The sequence below is a fragment of the Macrosteles quadrilineatus genome, unplaced genomic scaffold (assembly GCF_028750875.1).
Source record: "Macrosteles quadrilineatus isolate MER2022 unplaced genomic scaffold, UCM_ALF_1.0 Scaffold_8__2_contigs__length_117827958, whole genome shotgun sequence".
NCBI classification, from domain to species: domain Eukaryota; kingdom Metazoa; phylum Arthropoda; class Insecta; order Hemiptera; family Cicadellidae; genus Macrosteles; species Macrosteles quadrilineatus.
The window spans coordinates 24534435-24553804 of record NW_026542601.1 but is presented as its reverse complement, the minus strand read 5'-3'; the positions used below and the strand labels follow the sequence as shown (position 1 = coordinate 24553804).

Sequence of the window (19370 nt, the reverse complement as noted above, 5' to 3'; positions counted from 1 at the left end):
CACGTAAGTAAATCCACGATTGAGTGGTAACACAGATGACAACTAACTACTGTCATCGTAACTAAATAATGTAACGATATCAATGCATTCGTCCTCCTAGAAATCGTTTACAAATTAACACTCTGCAGGCTAAACAAAGAATGTAGGTGCTAGCTTCTGTAACAATATGGTATTTGTCCTGTAGGAATCATGAACAGTGTGCAGGCTAAAGAGAGAATGTGAGAGTCGTAGCTAGCTACTGCAACAATATCACGATATTCGTCCTCTAGGAGCTATTTACAAATTAACACTCTGCAGGCTAAACAGAGAATGTAGGTGCTAGCTTCTGTAACAATATGGTATTTGTCCTGTAGGAATCATGAACAGTGTGCAGGCTAAAGAGAGAATGTGAGAGTAGTAGCTAGCCACTGTAACAATATCACGATATTCGTCCTCTAGGAGCTATTTAGAAATTAACACTCTGCACGCTAAACAGAGAATGTGGGTGCCAGCTTCTGTAACAATATGGTATTTGTCCTGTAGGAATCATGAACAGTGTGCAGGCTAAAGAGAGAATGTGAGAGTAGTAGCTAGCCACTGTAACAATATCACGATATTCCTCCTCTAGGAGCTATTTAGAAATTAACACTCTGCACGCTAAACAGAGAATGTGGGTGCCAGCTTCTGTAACAATATGGTGTTTGTCCTGTAGGAATCATGAACAGTGTGCAGGCTAAAGAGAGAATGTGAGAGTAGTAGCTAGCCACTGTAACAATATCACGATATTCCTCCTCTAGGAGCTATTTAGAAATTAACACTCTGCACGCTAAACAGAGAATGTGGGTGCCAGCTTCTGTAACAATATGGTATTTGTCCTGTAGGAATCATGAACAGTGTGCAGGCTAAAGAGAGAATGTGAGAGTCGTAGCTAGCTACTGTAACAATATCACGATATTCCTCCTCTAGGAGCTATTTAGAAATTAACACTCTGCACGCTAAACAGAGAATGTGGGTGCCAGATTCTGTAACAATATGGTATTTGTCCTGTAGGAATCATGAACAGTGTGCAGGCTAAAGAGAGAATGTGAGAGTAGTAGCTAGCCACTATAACAATATCACGATATTCCTCCTCTAGGAGCTATTTAGAAATTAACACTCTGCACGCTAAACAGAGAATGTGGGTGCCAGCTTCTGTAACAATATGGTATTTGTCCTGTAGGAATCATGAACAGTGTGCAGGCTAAAGAGAGAATGTGAGAGTAGTAGCTAGCTACTGTAACAATATCACTATATTCCTCCTCTAGGAGCTATTTACAAATTAACACTCTGCACGCTAAACAGAGAATGTGGGTGCTAGCTTCTGTACAATATGGTATTTGTCTTGTAGGAATCATGAACAGTGTGCAGGCTAAAGAGAGAATGTGAGAGTAGTAGCTAGCCACTGTAACAATATCACGATATTCCTCCTCTAGGAGCTATTTAGAAATTAACACTCTGCACGCTAAACAGAGAATGTGGGTGCTAGCTTCTGTACAATATGGTATTTGTCCTGTAGGAATCATGAACAGTGTGCAGGCTAAAGAGAGAATGTGAGAGTCGTAGCTAGCTACTGTAACAATTTCACGATATTCGTCCTCTAGGAGCTATTTAGAAATTAACACTCTGCACGCTAAACAGAGAATGTGGGTGCTAGCTTCTGTACAATATGGTATTTGTCCTGTAGGAATCATGAACAGTGTGCAGGCTAAAGAGAGAATGTGAGAGTCGTAGCTAGCTACTGTAACAATATCACGATATTCCTCCTCTAGGAGCTATTTAGAAATTAACACTCTGCACGCTAAACAGAGAATGTGGGTGCTAGCTTCTGTACAATATGGTATTTGTCCTGTAGGAATCATGAACAGTGTGCAGGCTAAAGAGAGAATGTGAGAGTCGTAGCTAGCTACTGTAACAATATCACGATATTCCTCCTCTAGGAGCTATTTAGAAATTAACACTCTGCACGCTAAACAGAGAAAGTGGGTGCCAGCTTCTGTAACAATATGGTATTTGTCCTGTAGGAATCATGAACAGTGTGCAGGCTAAAGAGAGAATGTGAGAGTAGTAGCTAGCCACTGTAACAATATCACGATATTCCTCCTCTAGGAGCTATTTAGAAATTAACACTCTGCACGCTAAACAGAGAATGTGGGTGCCAGCTTCTGTAACAATATGGTATTTGTCCTGTAGGAATCATGAACAGTGTGCAGGCTAAAGAGAGAATTTGAGAGTCGTAGCTAGCTATAAATAAATAAATATAAAATATATGAATTACTATCCTATTCGTAACATTCATTCATAATATTAATCCACATGCTGAATGGTTGCAACTGTAGAGTGAAACTAACATTGTTGTACCAAAAACAATTAAAAAATAACGTCTGCTGTTTGATTTTATACAAATTAAATTCACGAAGATTGAAAGCAAGTAGATTACTTCATATATGACAAATTTTTTTTCGGTGTAGGTCTAGCCCGTTTCGCTTCACGCAATACATTTCTAGTCCTCGGTGCAACAATCCTATACCTCTTTCCAACAGCTCCCTGTGGCCGTCTGCAGTATTGTTGTGTGCTGCGGAACTAGCCTATCTGCATTTACAGGCGTAACGGCGGTCAAATGCTGAGTTCAGCGTTCAGCGGCTGCCAAAAGATACCGCGCCCGTGTTGTTGTGTTGTTGTTGTGAGATACCTTTTGCTTGTTACAAGCTCCCTCGCAATTTACCACCAATTCCCTAGATCTACCTAAATAATTTAATATTTACACTTTGGCATGAAAATAAATTCTTTGACACTTTAAAAACGTTCAGCAAATATTAAAATATATTGTTTAGCAAGATTTGTGATGAGTCCAGAACCTTCTCCTTTAATCTATCCTACACAGTGTAGAGTTATGTCATTCCTGTGACTGAGTGTGAGTTCGTCGTGCAAACATTTCAGACATAGGTATGCAAATTAATTATATATTATTAATTATATAATTATTTTAATTATATTGTAATATTACGTTTTCAAAATAAGGATCAGATGAAGTGGAGAAAGATAACAAAACATTTTTTGCATACATTAGTGCACGTATAAAGAAAAATACTTAGGGTTCTGATGTTGCCACATAAAAACGAAAATAAAAGAACCCATATGATCATGAAACTTTCCAGTTTCATTTTCATATGGGGTTTTTATTTGTTAGTGATAGAGATAAGAGTCACGATTGTTAGAAATAGACATTCAAAGTAATTAATCTATATTTGTATTCTTCTTTTAGATCAGAAGAAAGACTTTGAAAAAACTGCTGGCTTCCCCCGTAAATACAGTAATGTTTAAATGAGTTTCATAAGAATAGTATTTTATTTAGAAAGAGAAACATATATTAAAACCAAGTAAGGGAAACTCATAAGGGTTCTTAGGTATTGTTCATGAGCAACATTATTAATAGCTCCACTTTTTATATAGGCTAAACCAAATTGAAATTCATCTTGAGTAAATGTAAACTATTTACAGATAATATCTATATATCAGACTATATACTAAATACTAAAGTATATACTATATGTGTATTGTGTAACTGATGTATAGTATTTTACTAGCTCTGATGCAATCCATCAGTATTTCCATTTTTACCCCATATTTTGACAAAACTACCCCTAGAGCTTACAAAAGTATCTATCTGTTTTGTTACAGGTAACAGTATTTTACTGCCAGTGGATCACAAAATTGACATCGCTCGTACAGGCTTACAGCTTGCGTCATACACATATGTTGCGCACTTGGTATCAGGCGCCATCACTGTTATTAGTCGTCATCAGTCTCTGATCACGAAAACTACATTTGTCATAATCTGAAGTGATGGTACTTCACTGTAACCTTCACGTGCCGTTCACAAATTATTTCAGGCAGTGGCTCTGGAGAGTCACGGTAATATCACATTGTTAGAGTGATTAGGAGGAATCAAACCCAGGTACCTCGGAAACCAAGGTCCCGCAGACTGCCACTAGATTAGCTGGATAACTAGGTTAATCTCTATAACGTAAATATAGTATAAACTAGTGGCTTGTAGGGACATAAGTCCCTAAAAAGCTCAAATGGAAAAGAAATTATTGTAATACTGTATTTAAACGAACTCAGAATCAAATTATCCCAGTACAACATATCTTTTGTGTACAAAAAACTGCTAAAGGCAGCAAACATGTTCATGAATAAATATTAGTTTATTAAGGTAGCTTTGGTTTTTTGGTTAATGTAAATAAAAAGGCTTCCCCGATTGAAATACAGTATTGGAAATTGTCTTCGTCAAATAGGAAAAGGCAAAAAATGGTGTGTTGAAATAAACTTAGTTCTTGGTCAAAACCGCTAAATTAGCATTCCTACCCTACCCAGTTATTATTCCTAAGTCTATGCTCATTTTGTAAAGGTTTAACAAAATTTGTCTTAAGTAAAGGCATCCCATTGACAGACCTTTTAACCCTAAATTTGTTTCTGATCAACATTTAAAAAACCCACTATTAGCCTAGTGTAAGTATATGTGGTGGTAATCCTCCTAAAGGTGCGGTTGATTTACATATTCTACCAAAATGGGCCTAATCAACGTCTAATTACTAACTATTTTGTGACTGGTTATGGTTCCATTTCCCAGTTATCGAAACTAATCACGACAAAAATATTTTTGATTACTTTTAAGAAACGGAAATTACCTCTATGTTCTACTGTTATATATAGGTTCTCCCTTTACTACCGTGCATGCTAGGCTATATTATTTGAACCTTTTTTGCTTGGAGCAACAAAGCACTTTAAGTACTTAATGAACAAATACCTGTACGAACCTACTTCATCTTTTTCCCAAATTGTTTTCCAAGAGTAAACGTTGAGTTTATTCCACTTCATACAAAATATTGATTAAACACTACAATAAATCTCAAATACAGTATAAATGTTACTAAATTTATAAAAAAAGTGTGGAATAAATCGTTAACATATGTTTTGAAATCAAAACAAAAAGAAGATCTTCATTTAATCTGGAATTGTTTCATTAATCTTGAAAACAATTTATTTCAACTTTGACATAACTAATAAGTCTTGATATAATGGGTAACGTTATCTCTTTATATAGTTGGTTTTATATAGTATACATTACATTGCAGAATTTACTGGCAAATGAGTGATCCAAATGTAATTTTGCTTAGTTTCTTAATGATAAATCACGATCCGCTGTATTGTAGTAAACAAAAATCAGCAGTAAATGGCTTCTAATGCTATTCTTATGGAGAACATTTTACGTTATATCTCGTTTTCTGGTAACTTTAAGGGAATTTCACTATTTTTCCCGCCGTCACGGGGTCGAGACCTTTAATTTGAGCCCTCTCCCGTCATTCTACGACTTCCCAGTCGCCCACATTTTTGCCGCAAAGAATCGGCTTACGTAATTAATATATACATACATATTTTGGTAAACATCGTGTCACTACGATGTAAATTTAAAATAAATAGTTCGCCTTTAGTCATGAGCTATTTCACCAACCATGCTGGTACCTACGTCTGCAATTTTTGCACGACGAACTCACACTCAGTCATAGGAACGAAATGACTCAACATAGGTAGGATAGATAAAGGAGAGGGTTCTGGGCTCATCACAAATCTTGCTGAACAATATATTTTACTTGCTTAACGTTTCTAATGAATTTAACGCTTGAGGTTTATAAAAGAGGAAAGAGGTAAGAGACAACCCAAGTAAGTTCGTTGGACATACAGTAGTTTCAAAGAATTTATTTTCCAAAGTGTTACAAAATAGAGAAATATGTAATTATTTAGGCAGATCTAGGGAATTAGTGGTAAATTGCGAGGGAGCTTGTAACAAGCAAAAGGTATTTCACAACAACAACACGACAACATGGGCGCGGTATTCGGCAGCCGCTGAACGCTGAACTCAGCATTTGACCACCGTTACGCCTGTAAATGCAGATAGGCTAGTTCCGCAGCACCCAACAATACTGCAAACGGCCAAATCAAACAGCAGACGTGTTTTTTTTTTCGTTTTTGGTACAATAATGTTAGTTTAACTCTACAGTTGCAACCGTTCAGCATATGGATTAATATTATGAATTATGTTACAAATAGGATAGTAATTTTATCCTGCGTTAAGTTTATATTTTTTTAGTAAATTTTATCATTGCTTTTATAAAAGGCAAATAAATAAATAAAAATGTATTTGTTAATGCAATTCTCTAGTACACCAGCTTTTCAGAACAACTTAGGCCCAGTCACTATATAACAAACTATTATATGCTACTTGTTGGCCTTTATCACTTAGAATATCCTGTACAATTTCTAAAAAACAACGTCTCTAACTCAACAAAAACTCAACAATCATGCTCTTATTTTGCCCTAAACTACAGGTCCTACGTCTACAAGCAAGATGAATGAACCTGGATCAGGTAAATAATAATTGATACATTAATATGTTTATCATCCGTAGCTTCTACTGGATATACGGAATTGATATTTCTATATGTCTTCACATTACTTATAAGGGCTAAAAATTAACACAGAGCTACACTTATTTTGTACTTCTTTTACTATTTCCACAAATTTGAAATAAGAAGCTTAATACAAGAGTGGATTCAAGTCCTGTTTCAACCCATATTTTGTATGTAAAATATAACAAGAACATAAACCATAAGGGCTTTTTAGTCAAAGATTTTATATGACATCTTTATCAATTAATCAATTTTATTTCTACACTACGGAACGTTGTAAGGCTCTTTCGAATCTAATGTCTTTAACAGACTTTCAAGTGAGCATATTTTTTTAAATAAAATCATAAAGCTACAGTATTTAAAAAAAATATATTTTTCTATGCTCATCTTTGGCTTATTGATATTAATATTATGAATATTATCATTTTAAATACTATTTTTATTGTATTATTTCTTACATGGTGAAAATAGTAATGGCCAAATAATCTTGAACTTTTGTGCAAGTGAAACTATGGTCTGATACGAAACTAAACTGTCCTTGTATCATGGAATCCTTAAAATTACTAAATTCAAAGGCTGGCCGTCCAACAATGTGGCAACAGTTGTAACGAGGGAGCGGAAGTGGACATCCCAAGACAATGATTTCCGGCGGAGCAGTGCAGAATAAGGACTTCCGCCAGCCCCTCAAAATATTGGCTGATGTAATGCTTTGTGTACTGAGCTTCTAACTGTCACAAAGGATATCAGTCTAATAAAGACATTTTAAATCAATAAATCCAATAGCAATTGATAGTAAAATGTTAAGTGAATTTAATAATACAGTTTTGTCAGTACCCATATTAACATTATGAACAATCAATAAACGAAAATGGTAATATACGTTAGTATGTTGTTTTATTGTTTGTTAATATTCCTTAGTGTGAACTTATAAGTATAGTCGTAGAATATCCACTGAGAAGCCCACCACTTACTAGTTCTGGAGTACAATATAGAGCTTTTTTTGCAAACCACCATAGTAAATCCATGTAACAATACTTAAAATGGTGGAAGTTCCACCATGAATACTTTACAGCACACACTGATGGCGAAATACACTCGTAATCGTTGTATATGATAGTGTGAAATGTCATTTGAACTTTCGAAGGCTTATGAACTAAGTTTGTGGAACGAGCATGATTTAACTTCTAGGTAAAAGTTAAAGCTAATGCTGCTTATTAATAGCTTAGGTATTAAATATAACATAGGGAATACAACGATTAAAACTATAAATATTTTAATTTGGTTTATATGGGAGTATTTTAAGATGTTAATAACCTACAGTAATAACACATACTAATAACAACATACAGTAACTAATAGCGTGCTCAAGAGGAATTGGAAAAATATATGTAAAAATTAGCTAGGTTAACGACAACAGACATCAAGTAAAGCCAAAATGAGGTTGTACTATTTTACTCTGCTTGGTATTAAAAGTAAAATAACTAAACTAGCAGAGTATATGACGTTTATCCTATGTCCCGATTTAAAAACCCACAATGCTAGGGTTTAGTCTGGACCTGTATTACGTACCACATTACTTCAGGGCCTAGTGGGTCACGAGGATTTGAACCCGGGACCTGCAGGATCCGAAGCCCCGCTTTCTACCACTAGAACAGCTCGCTACGGTACCCAAAGTATTTAACAGTTACCCTTCATGTGTTTGCAGGTAAATTATTTAAAACAGAGGTTGTCATGTGTTTAATTACTATTTCCAAAAATGTTACTATTTCCAAGTGGGATTTAACTATTTTAACAAACGTTATAATTGTAATATTTCTTTGTAACATTCCGTCCACTTATTGATTTTCCGAAGACCTAATATTGGACACATCAAACAGAAACCTACGTGGGCCACCTCAAGTATTTTGGACGAGAGATCGTTATCTCTCTGAGGCTAACAAATCCAACTTATCCTTTGAGGGAACACACAAATATTCCATATCTCTGTTTTACCATTCAGGAAACTTTGTTATCATTTAGATGCTCTTGGTGAATATGAACTTGTTTTAAAAAAATACATATTTTTTGTTTGTAATTATACATAATGTGATTTTTTTCTTCCTTACCATCAGAAATGGCAGACATATTATTTTACACAAAATATATATTAATTATTATTGAAAATAGCTCATTGTATGATCTACGGTTTGTAATTCTTTGGAACTGCTCCCAAAATAGAAAAGTTTTATTTAATTGTATCGTGTAATTATTTTGCTAAATCATTGGATCTTTAATTCTATAAGTCAAGTTTAGAACAAACATTTTCTGTCATGCCTTTATTTTACACACTAAAGAAAAAGAAAATTTACCAATTATTTTACATATTTATAATACACATGTATAGTTTAAATTAGCTTTAGTCCGGACAATAAATTTATAATTTAGAAACGACTGAGATGTGTCTACAAATATTTTGAAATTGCCCTGTATTAATATGGTTTTTGTAACCAAACTGTTATAATAATGTAATTGATGGCTTATTACGTGAATTGCATTATTCTAATGACAATTTAGTAACGAAAAAACATTGATAATTGTCTAAAACGTGGTTATTGTCCAAAACATCAATGAAAAAAATATCTATAAAAATAGCTAGCCGTGCCACACTGTGCGCGTTTGATAACTGGTAAATTCTTTGGCCAGTCACAGTGGTATTTCCGAATAATCATTGATATTCGTAATATAATCTAATAGTTTAATCAAAAATTCTCAGGGGTTTTAAGAAGGTTGTTTGGATAACATTGTATAATACACAAATAGTACATTGTCTAGATCTATAAAAATCCATACCATATATTTCATCGTCGTGTTGAACTTGTTTTCAATTTTATGTTTAAAATATTAACGTAATTATTTGGCCAATCCAATGTTGTAGAATGGTTTGATTTGAATACATTGTTAATAGCTAATTAAACATTATCATCAAGTGCGAAGACAGCCTTCTGGGATACGGCGAAAGTTCAACTGGTCTGATCACATCAAATCCACCAAACATTAGAGAGGACCAAACATTATTCTCCAAGATTATTCGTGATTCATGCACATAAATTCCCACTGGCATGTACACTAAAGGTATATTTTTGCCAGTTCTCATACTGTTAGTAACATGTTCAGTAATTTAAGACGTACAGTTGGCTTTGATCACAGCTAGAGGTCAACTGTAAGAAAGGACCGAGAAGGTCCTAAGTTTGCCTCAATGAAGAATAATTTTCATTTTATTTCATAAAACCCCTGTACTTAGTTCAATCGTAAAGTTGGATTTAATCTGTATCATGTCCTTAGTCACGTCGTATATTTGGCTTTGATCAGACTCTTGTCCTTAGTGAAGTAGTATAGTTGGCTTTGATCAGACTCTTGTCCTTAGTGAAGTAGTATAGTTGGCTTTGATCAGACTCTTGTCTGTAGTGAAGTAGTATAGTTGCCTTTGATCAGACTCTTGTCCTTAGTGAAGTAGTATAGTTGGCTTTGATCAGACTCTTGTCCTTAGTGAAGTAGTATAGTTGGCTTTGATCAGACTCTTGTCCTTAGTGAAGTCGTATAGTTGGCTTTGATCAGACTCTTGTCCTTAGTGAAGTAGTATAGTTGGCTTTGATCAGACTCTTGTCTGTAGTGAAGTAGTATAGTTGGCTTTGATCAGACTCTTGTCCTTAGTGAAGTAGTATAGTTGGCTTTGATCAGACTCTTGTCTGTAGTGAAGTCGTATAGTTGGCTTTGATCAGACTCTTGTCCTTAGTGAAGTAGTATAGTTGGCTTTGATCAGACTCTTGTCTGTAGTGAAGTCGTATAGTTGGCTTTGATCAGACTCTTGTGCTTAGTGAAGTAGTATAGTTGGCTTTGATCAGACTCTTGTCCTTAGTGAAGTAGTATAGTTAGCTTTGATCAGACTCTTGTCTGTAGTGAAGTCGTATAGTTGGCTTTGATCAGACTCCTGTCTTTAGTGAAGTAGTATAGTTGGCTTTGATCAGACTCTTGTCCTTAGTGAAGTAGTATAGTTGGCTTTGATCAGACTCTTGTCCTTAGTGAAGTAGTATAGTTGGCTTTGATCAGACTCTTGTCCTTAGTGAAGTCGTATAGTTGGCTTTGATCAGACTCTTGTCCTTAGTGAAGTAGTATAGTTGGCTTTGATCAGACTCTTGTCTGTAGTGAAGTCGTATAGTTGGCTTTGATCAGACTCTTGTCCTTAGTCAAGTCTTATAGCTTGCTTTTATCAGGCTCCTGTTCTCAGTCAAGTCATATAGTTGGCTTATATCAGCTCTCTGTCCTTAGTGAAGTCGTATAAATGGCTTTGATAGACTCTTTACCTTATTCAAGTCATATAGTTGGCGATGAGCCTTCAGTCCTTATTCAAGTCATATATTTGGTTTTTATCAGGCCGCTGTCGTTACCACTAGTAATGAACTTATAATATAGTTTCATCTAGACTCTTGTGACATCTCACGTGACCCAAATAATGAGACATTCTGTAATATAATCCTTTAGTAGACTCTCCCTCCAATTGAACTTTTTTGTAGATTTTAGGATGGTTGGAAATATACCTTTTTATTACCTAAGGCGGTAAAAGTTATATTTTCAGGTACTTTTAAGACGTAAGGTACCAAAAATGTAAAATAAGGTTTTATTTGTGTGTGCAAAGCGGTTGCCTCCTGTAACAATAGATTTTTTCTCAATCAACTTCTGAGAACTAACATTTTCTAATTCATACGCCACGCCAAAGCAGTAGTTATTACTTAAAACATTTACATTTTACAAAAAAAAATAGTATATGTTAGTGGTGTTAGCATTACAATTACAGCCTAATTTTTCAGATGGTTGCCTTAATTAGTTTACCAAATATATAGAAAATATGTGCTGGTAGAGCAGGCTAATAATACCAATTATCTGAATGTACGCGTAATTTTTTCTGTACTTGTTGGAGCTCTCTCACCGTCGTCGTTTTATTCGATCATGGTTCTCTTCAATTTTCTTCTACCGGTTAGTATGTTAATAAAAACATTTAAGTCATTTTTTAAGATTATTGTTTCATAAATCCATGTAACTGTTGGTATGTGGTTTTTAAAATACAGTAGTAAACCAACCATTATATTGCATTGAACATAAAACTAAAAGTGATAGTTTACATTTTTTGTTGCTAATTTTTTATAAAATTGTGTATGCTTCATTCACACTTATTTAGTGGAATCTCGGATTATTTAGTGCAACATTTTAACTATAAAACAACATTTCCACGCACGACAGCTTTACAAAATGTAATCAATTTTTGTTTTTGTTATAGTTTCTCATCTTCAAATGGAATTTCGGCAAAGGAGGAAGGTAACTTATAATATTTGTCTATTTCACACTAGAGCATATTTACTAACTTATATACAGTTTTAGGGTTTATTAATATAAAAGATGACACATAGATAAGTTTTGTTGTTATATAGTTGGAAATGTATTAAAAGTTCCACTTTAATGAATAATCTCAGTTCGGAACAGACTGATAATTCAGGTTTATAATTCATTATAGAACAGACTTATACTAAATATTGAATGATTTGACTGTTATTAAAAAACTGTAATTTTAGCTCATATAAAATTTATTAGGGTAGCTACCTATTTTTATATAAAACTATATCAAATTAAATTTATATATTGGCACCTTGATAAACTCTACCTCATTTTTTTCTTATTTTACGAACAAGAAATTGTAATATTTCTGATATTTAATATTCCAGCATTTTGAATCGGTGACGTTAAAAATGAAATTTTAAATTCTAATTGAAAATTTTTAAAAGCTTTTTCATCAAATCTGAGATTTTTAGGAGATTTTGTAAATGGCACGGAAAGACCTAGACCCGGTACGTATTAATCTAAATTTATTAAAATAGAGAATAGATGTAAGAATTATAAGAAAATATCGCAATGAAAATCCAATCTGTCAAATGTAAATTCACCTAATCTGCACGTTTGCTGAGGCGGAGGTATTTATATCTTAATTTTATTTCTAGTAATAAAGGAGAAGATCGACATCGGGCTTGCTTATTTGGACCTATCAATATGTAAGTAAACATAAAAATAATTTAAAATATACAAAAATATGACTGTATTATTTATGAAATTTACTAGCACAGCAAAATTTGTAATCATTTTACCGTTTAGCTCAAAAGTTATATATGTTATACTTGCCCCTATTCCTGTGTTTCGCAACAAAAAGAGGACAAGAAAAAATAATGTGGTTAATCACATATTCTGCATCCAATGGTCACATATCCAATCATAATTTTAGAATCAAAACTTAACTATACTGCCGCCTAATTTAATACAATTGACTATATTTCTTTTAATTCAGGTACATTAAGTGATTAAATATCCCAGGTTATTCCATGCGTGTATAGGACGCTGCTTTACATAAAAAAATACTCAAACTATATGAGTCAACTTGTATTTATATGCTGACTTAAAATTGGCACTTTATCAGATTTAAAACTTTGTCGGCTTATTTCAACCTGTTCAACTTATTTAATTAAATTATCTTTGTTATTCTTTTCTTTTGATATATTCAATCACATTGTAATATTTTTTTAAATATGAATCAGATTAAGCGGAAAAAATTGTAAACCCTTTTTGGCACCCATTAGTACATGTATAAGGTACGAAGAAGATTTGTCTCTTGATCCTCTATAATGTGTGAGGAAAGGGGGTTAGTGAGTGAGCCGGTGGGTTTCGGCATTCATATATCAATGTCATCAATTATGCGAGTGTGTAAATGAAAATATGAATACTAATTTATGTATAAACGCTTTTTTAGTGGCTACATTATATATAATTTTGTAATATTTGTTTGGAAAAAACAAGTGGTTACAGTTTTTGAATTTGTGAAATTTCAAATTAAAATCTTTACAGCACAAGCAGACATAGGTAAAGTAACTGTGAAATGCAATTAAAACGCTTGCTAGGAATATACATTGAAAGTAATTAATTTACGTGTATGTTCTTGTTTTAGATCGTGCAGTATATTACTTTGAAAGAGCTGCTTTCTCCCCCCGTAAGTACAGTACTGTTTCAATGACTTTAATAAGAGTGTTATTTAATTTAGAAAAAGAAACATATTTTAAACCAAGTGAAGGAAACTCATAAGGGATCTTACTTGTTTCTATTAGGTACTGTTCGTGAGCAATATTATTAATAGCTCCCTTTTTTTATATAAACAAAATTTAATTTCAACTTGTGTAAATTTTAACTATTTACAGATACAGTATGTTTATATTGTGTAACTGATGTATAGTATTTTACTTGTTCTGGAGCAATCAATTAGCATTTTCATTGAGTCAAATCCAATTCTTTTGAAGGAAGCAGTTTAAAATTCAAATGTAAAAATTAACTAATGTAAAAAAACTAAAACGAATATGAGGTTACATGTTCCCCCTATGCTAAGTAACTGCAAGTATACCAATAGTTCTTACTCAATTTTACCTTATCCAGTTTAAAACTAGTGTTTGAATTACTACCCTATTAAAATACTGCCCAATATTACAACCGATAAATTCAATGTAATTTTTAAAATCCAGCTTAAGCCTGAATGAACTTTGTTATTCTTTAGTTTTTAAATAACCTAAGTTTGTTATTCATTAGTAATGAGAAGGTCGGAAGATTTGGAACTCCCCCAGGCTATAGACACGTACTCGTGTGAGCTAAATGGCAACGGAGGAAACCAACCGTATGAGCTTGTAATGCAAAAGGTGCTGATGCCAGGTAGCAAACACTACACTCGGCTGCTACTGAAATTCAAGGACGGGGAAGTAAGATATTTGGTGTAGCCTAATTGGCGTGTGTCGCTTTTGTTCCGTGGTTGAAGGCTTATTTCTTCTCGCCCCTTTTTACCTGGGGTCAGCAGGTAGAGTTCGGGGCCAGCCAAAACATTCCTTTTATTACGCGGACATCTGTCTTGTTCCGCGAGAGAGAAGCCCCCTAAATCCTAAAAATCTTCTATTTCGCTCCACTCCTAATTCTTTCTTTCATAGGTAAGGTTATATTAGGTTAGGTTAAATTAGTCAAATTATTGATATTTTTGGTAAGAAGAAAATGATAATTTAACGAGTTTTAAAACCCGTATGAAAGAAGGAATTATGAGGAGGGCAAAAGTTTGGATTTGGGGGGAGGGAGAGTACAGTTCCCGCTCTCACGGAACAAGAGAGATATCCGCAGAACAAAAGCGATGTTTCGGCTGGTCCCGAAATCTACCTGCTAACCCCCGGTACAAAAGTGATATGAACAAATTAGCCTTCAACCGTGGATCGAAAGTGATTTAGCCAACTATTGTAACCAAACAATAGGCAGTTGCACGAATTTACTTTCTGTAATTGCAATAATACACTATTATCCTCGGATACAAATGATAATGAATCATGCTCAAGTGTTGAATATTATATTCAGTGTACAGGTTATACTGGTTATAACAAGTAAAGGCATTTACGATTTAGTTCTATTATTTTAGATATTTTATTGATTAAAACATCATTTAAAATAACACTAAGAAAAATCTTTTAATTACAAAATAAAAATGAAAAAATGATAAAGCTTGGTGTTGTCTTTAAGTTGTTTATCAATTAAATAGATATAATATGAGTGATATTTTTGTGAAATGATGTTTATTTATCATAAAAATGTGCAGACTTTGGTTTAGTGACAATCTTTTTTTTACTAATAAAATCGTAATACTACTTCTTCACTTTGCTCCACCCAACTGCCACGATTGGAATTGTGACCCCAAAGTCTGTAATTCAATGTTATTAAAAACTCAAATTTGCTTAAATTAGACTACTTATTTTCATTTATCAATGTTCATTTGTCAGGTGTGATTTTTAACACAGATTCATAGACAGATCACAGCTCAGTTGCTTTAAAAATACCATAGTTCGATTATACTTTTTCAACACTTTGATTTTTGTTTTTAATGGGTAAGTATACGTTTCTGGGCTTACGGCAAGAAGAAAAGAAAGCTTACAAAATCAACAGCAGCAAAATGAGTTGAGTAGAGCGAGCTGGTCTATCGGTATAGATCCAGGCTTCGGTTCCCGATACAAGTCCCGCAAATTACCAATAGCTTTCAGTAATACGATAGCACTACGGTTTTCTAGGCCTACCCCGTATTATAAAATAATTACGGGCTAGAATTAAGCGACTGAGAATGTGAAGGTAGAAATTAAAAAACATAGTGCGTTAAGAGCTGGTTTTGTGACTTATATTTTGCACTTAAGTAACTATTATATTTTTCAGAAGGAACATGATATTCCACTGGCCAATTATTCAGATTTCGAAAAGTATACTTTGCCAATTAACGATGTAGAATTGGCAGAAATCTTCGCGTCTGAAATTCACCTGTATGTTGTGAGTGGGTCTACCCCCACCAACGTGGAAGTGATCGTCCAGGGAGTCATGATAGACCAAAAGAGTCGCAGTCCCGTGGGCAGGCGACACAAAATAGCGTTCGCGAAGCGTGATAATGCTGCCACTATTGAAATAACATCCACAACGAATGAGAATATTGGTGGAAGTCGGTTCCTTGAAGAGGAAAAACGCAGACATTGGATAAGAATTGAGGAACTATGCAGCAAAAAGAAATGAAAAAGACCAAACTTAAAATCTCTTACCCAAAAATGTGTCTGTTGATGACCTCATATTAAATATTGATTTGTAAAATGTGGCCGTTATTATCATACCTTGCTTTTAATAAGTATTATACTAATGGCAGGTTAATATACAAATTGCTTGGATATAAACTTGAAAACAATTGAAAAATAAGTACCCCAGGCAGAGCAAACTTTGAGAATAAGCGATATTTGATTTTTCTGATAAAATTTTAAGTAAAATATTTCCTCGAAAATGCTAGATGTATTCATCCCCTGTCATAACATTAGGTTTAACGACTAATTAGGATGGCTGCTACAGGGAAGATGATAAAAATTAGTTAAAAAAAGTATAAAGCGTAGAGTGAAAAAGATAGAAGTTTTAAATTGTATTAATCAATCAAAAAGTACATTTGTTATCAACATCCCGCAGTGTACCAACTCACATAGTTCAAATAAACAATGATCAAAAACCGTCTATTCGTTCGCCTGTAAACATATATAAGAAAAAAACGATAAATCTCTGGAATAATAACGATAAAGATAATAATTTGGTAGATGTGACCTATATAATATTAGGTTATATATCAGACATCATAATATATACTTACAAAAGGCAAATACTACTCACTCATTGATCACTATATCTTAAAAACTACAAGCCATAAGAACTCAGGAATTGGAATGGAGGTTTCAATTAAGATAAGCAGGTTCCAATTATATTGCACACCAGGTAAGCTCGTGGTGTGCAATATGAAGCGTTTTCCATCATGGCTCTGCCCCAGTGGCCTTTAAGTTCCCATGTTATCCTTATAGAGAAAATATTTTCATTTGAACAGATGATGAATACTTTTAACTTACAGCTGGTTCTTAAAACTTATTTATTACTCATTAAACAAAGCTAAGTTTTGATGATTAACTCTGATTAACGCAGTTAGATGAATTAGCGTAAGCCTTGAAAGTAACCTAGTTTGTATTATTTTGTGGCTTGAAATTGATACTTTACTGCATAAAGACCATAGACAAAAAGAATTAAACATAGACAGTCAGCCGTGCTACGGTTACTATAGGTTCTTATGCACACCACCGGGAGCGCCAAGTAGTTACGGCTTACGCACTACGTAACTACACGGCGCTCCCAGCAGTGTGTGCCAGGACCTATGGTAACCACAGCACGGCTGACAGTCTATATTTCATTCTTTTTGTCTATGATAAAACATTTTGTAATCGTTAAATATATATATAAAATATGAAATATAATATAGTGAAATCAATAATAAAATAATAATAAATGTTATAATATATAAAATATTATTATGTATATAATAAAATAATAATAATAATGAAATATATAATACAATAAAACAGTTATAATATAAATATAAATAGTTTAGTTGTGGTGATTTTAGGCTAGCTAAAGTAGGACTTATCGGATGGTATGCCCCGAGGTAGACTCCGAGGTATGAGCCAAGGTATAATCCCGCGTTATGGCTCCGAGTCTACTGCGAAGTATGAGCTGAGGTAAGAGTCGAGGTATGATTTGAGGTAGGTCTCTGAGGTATGGCTCTGAGGTTAGCAACGGAAGTCGGCAGCTGAGGTGAAGCCCTATAATATCCCGAATATTATGTAGCAACTTATATGGTAATGCATAAATTTAAACCTTTATAAATATTTGATTTGGATGTCAGAAGGTGTCTCTGTGGGGTAACAACAAAGGGGATACCAAGAGTAGGAGAACAACTAAAGGGAAGGCTAAGATGGCAGCTAAGGTATGAAGTAAGAGGACAGCTAAGGCGCGTCTGAAGGTGTTCCCGTTTTCAACCTTTGAATGAAACATTATTATGAACGGGGACATAAGAACAATTTATCCTCTGTAGCAAATAAAGTACAATCTCTACGTTTTACGAATTCTATGTGCTAAAAATAAAATGTGTTACTTCAGATACAAGAGTATGAAGAGTATAGAAATAAACATATAAAAAAGTATAAAATTCTAACCTGTAACTTCTCAAAGTTTTCCAACAAAACACCAATATATAATTACAATTAATGTTCAGACAATAGTATAGAAATAAGTGTTCAAATTTGCTTTCTAATTAAAATCCATATTTTAGCCCCTGAGCTGTGATGTAATTAAAAATTGTATTTACCTTTTGTCTACAGCTGAATAAGTTGTAACTTCCGTTACGGCCGTTTCGGCATTAACATGCCATTATCGGACGTCTTCGGCCGAAGCAGCGTCGTCACAGTAGAAACACATAACACGAACACGAACACATTTTAAGAATACAAATATACGAAAATAAAACTAACAGGCCTGTCGCACACACGTTACCGGTTGACATGATCAGAGCTAGATGCCGACCGTGTCGTGAAATGTGTATTCGTAAAATGTGTTCGTGTTAGGCCTATGTGTTTCTACTGTGACGACGCTGCTTCAGCCGAAGACGTCTGATGATGGCATGTTAATGCCAAAACGGCCGTAACGAAAGTTACAACTCATTGAGCTGTAGACGAAAGGTAAACCCTATTTTTTAGTTACATCACAGCTCAGGGGCTAAAAATATGGATTTTAATTAGAAAGCAAATTTGAACACTGTATTGTAATTGTATATATTGGTGTTTTGTTGGAAAATTTTGAGAAGTTACAGGTAATATACTTGACAAAAGGTAAATACAATTTTTTAGTTGCTTTCTAAGCTATCACAGATAAAATACATAAATTGTTTTAATTCGAGTAAGAAATAATTTATGAGCGATCTTACTGCAAGTTTGAGTGAAACATTTGAAACATTTTACAAAATGAAATGAGTAAAGCTTCAATGGTCGAGGCATCAAGTTAATTAATAATACGATACTTGACAAAATACTATGACAAAATACTTAGGACCAAATTTTCTTACCTTTCCTAAAAAAAATCCAAAAATTGAGGGAAGGGCTACCGTCAAGTGGACACGCTGATCCAGCAACAAGGAGCTGTTATCAGTAAACCAGTTGGCAAAGGCGGCCATGTGACTCATCCTTCTCTTGGCGTCAGGTTATTGATCGGTAGAGAGAGTTGAGTAGCGACATTCAGGAGCTGGGCTAAAGTTGGATTTTTGGTACGTCCAATCGGTAGGAGTATGCCGTATGCAATATTAATCACTCCTGTCTTGGGTTTGCTTCAAGCGTACTGCTGGCGCGCTCAACTGTCGTTATGTCCAATCTAGGGCGGCCAACCCTAGTGGGTCCGTGTGAACGT

At 34.2% G+C, this 19370-nt stretch overlaps 1 protein-coding gene and 1 long non-coding RNA gene across 2 annotated transcripts; both read left to right on the top strand.

Annotated features, from left to right (window-relative positions):
* The first annotated feature begins 11380 nt into the window (after positions 1–11380).
* On the top strand, positions 11381–12562 carry LOC128999849 (uncharacterized). Its single transcript, XR_008491325.1, has 3 exons — positions 11381–11495; positions 11797–11834; positions 12512–12562. It is a non-coding gene; the product is annotated as an uncharacterized LOC128999849 (long non-coding RNA).
* Positions 12563–13509: 947 nt separating this feature from the next.
* Positions 13510–16182, top strand: LOC129001766 (uncharacterized). The gene is made up of 3 exons (XM_054429205.1): positions 13510–13548; positions 14136–14302; positions 15780–16182. Exons 2-3 carry the CDS (start codon positions 14138–14140, stop codon positions 16125–16127), a joined length of 513 nt encoding a protein of 170 aa, XP_054285180.1. The 5' UTR covers positions 13510–13548; positions 14136–14137; the 3' UTR covers positions 16128–16182.
* The last annotated feature ends 3188 nt before the right edge of the window (positions 16183–19370 follow it).

Coding starts and splice junctions, on each gene's coding strand:
- LOC129001766 (XM_054429205.1), top strand. CDS start 14,138: ATGAGAAGGTCGGAAGATTTGGAACTCCCCCAGGCTATAGACACGTAC. Junction 14,303..15,779: donor TGAAATTCAAGGACGGGGAA/GTAAGATATTTG, acceptor TATATTTTTCAG/AAGGAACATGATATTCCACT.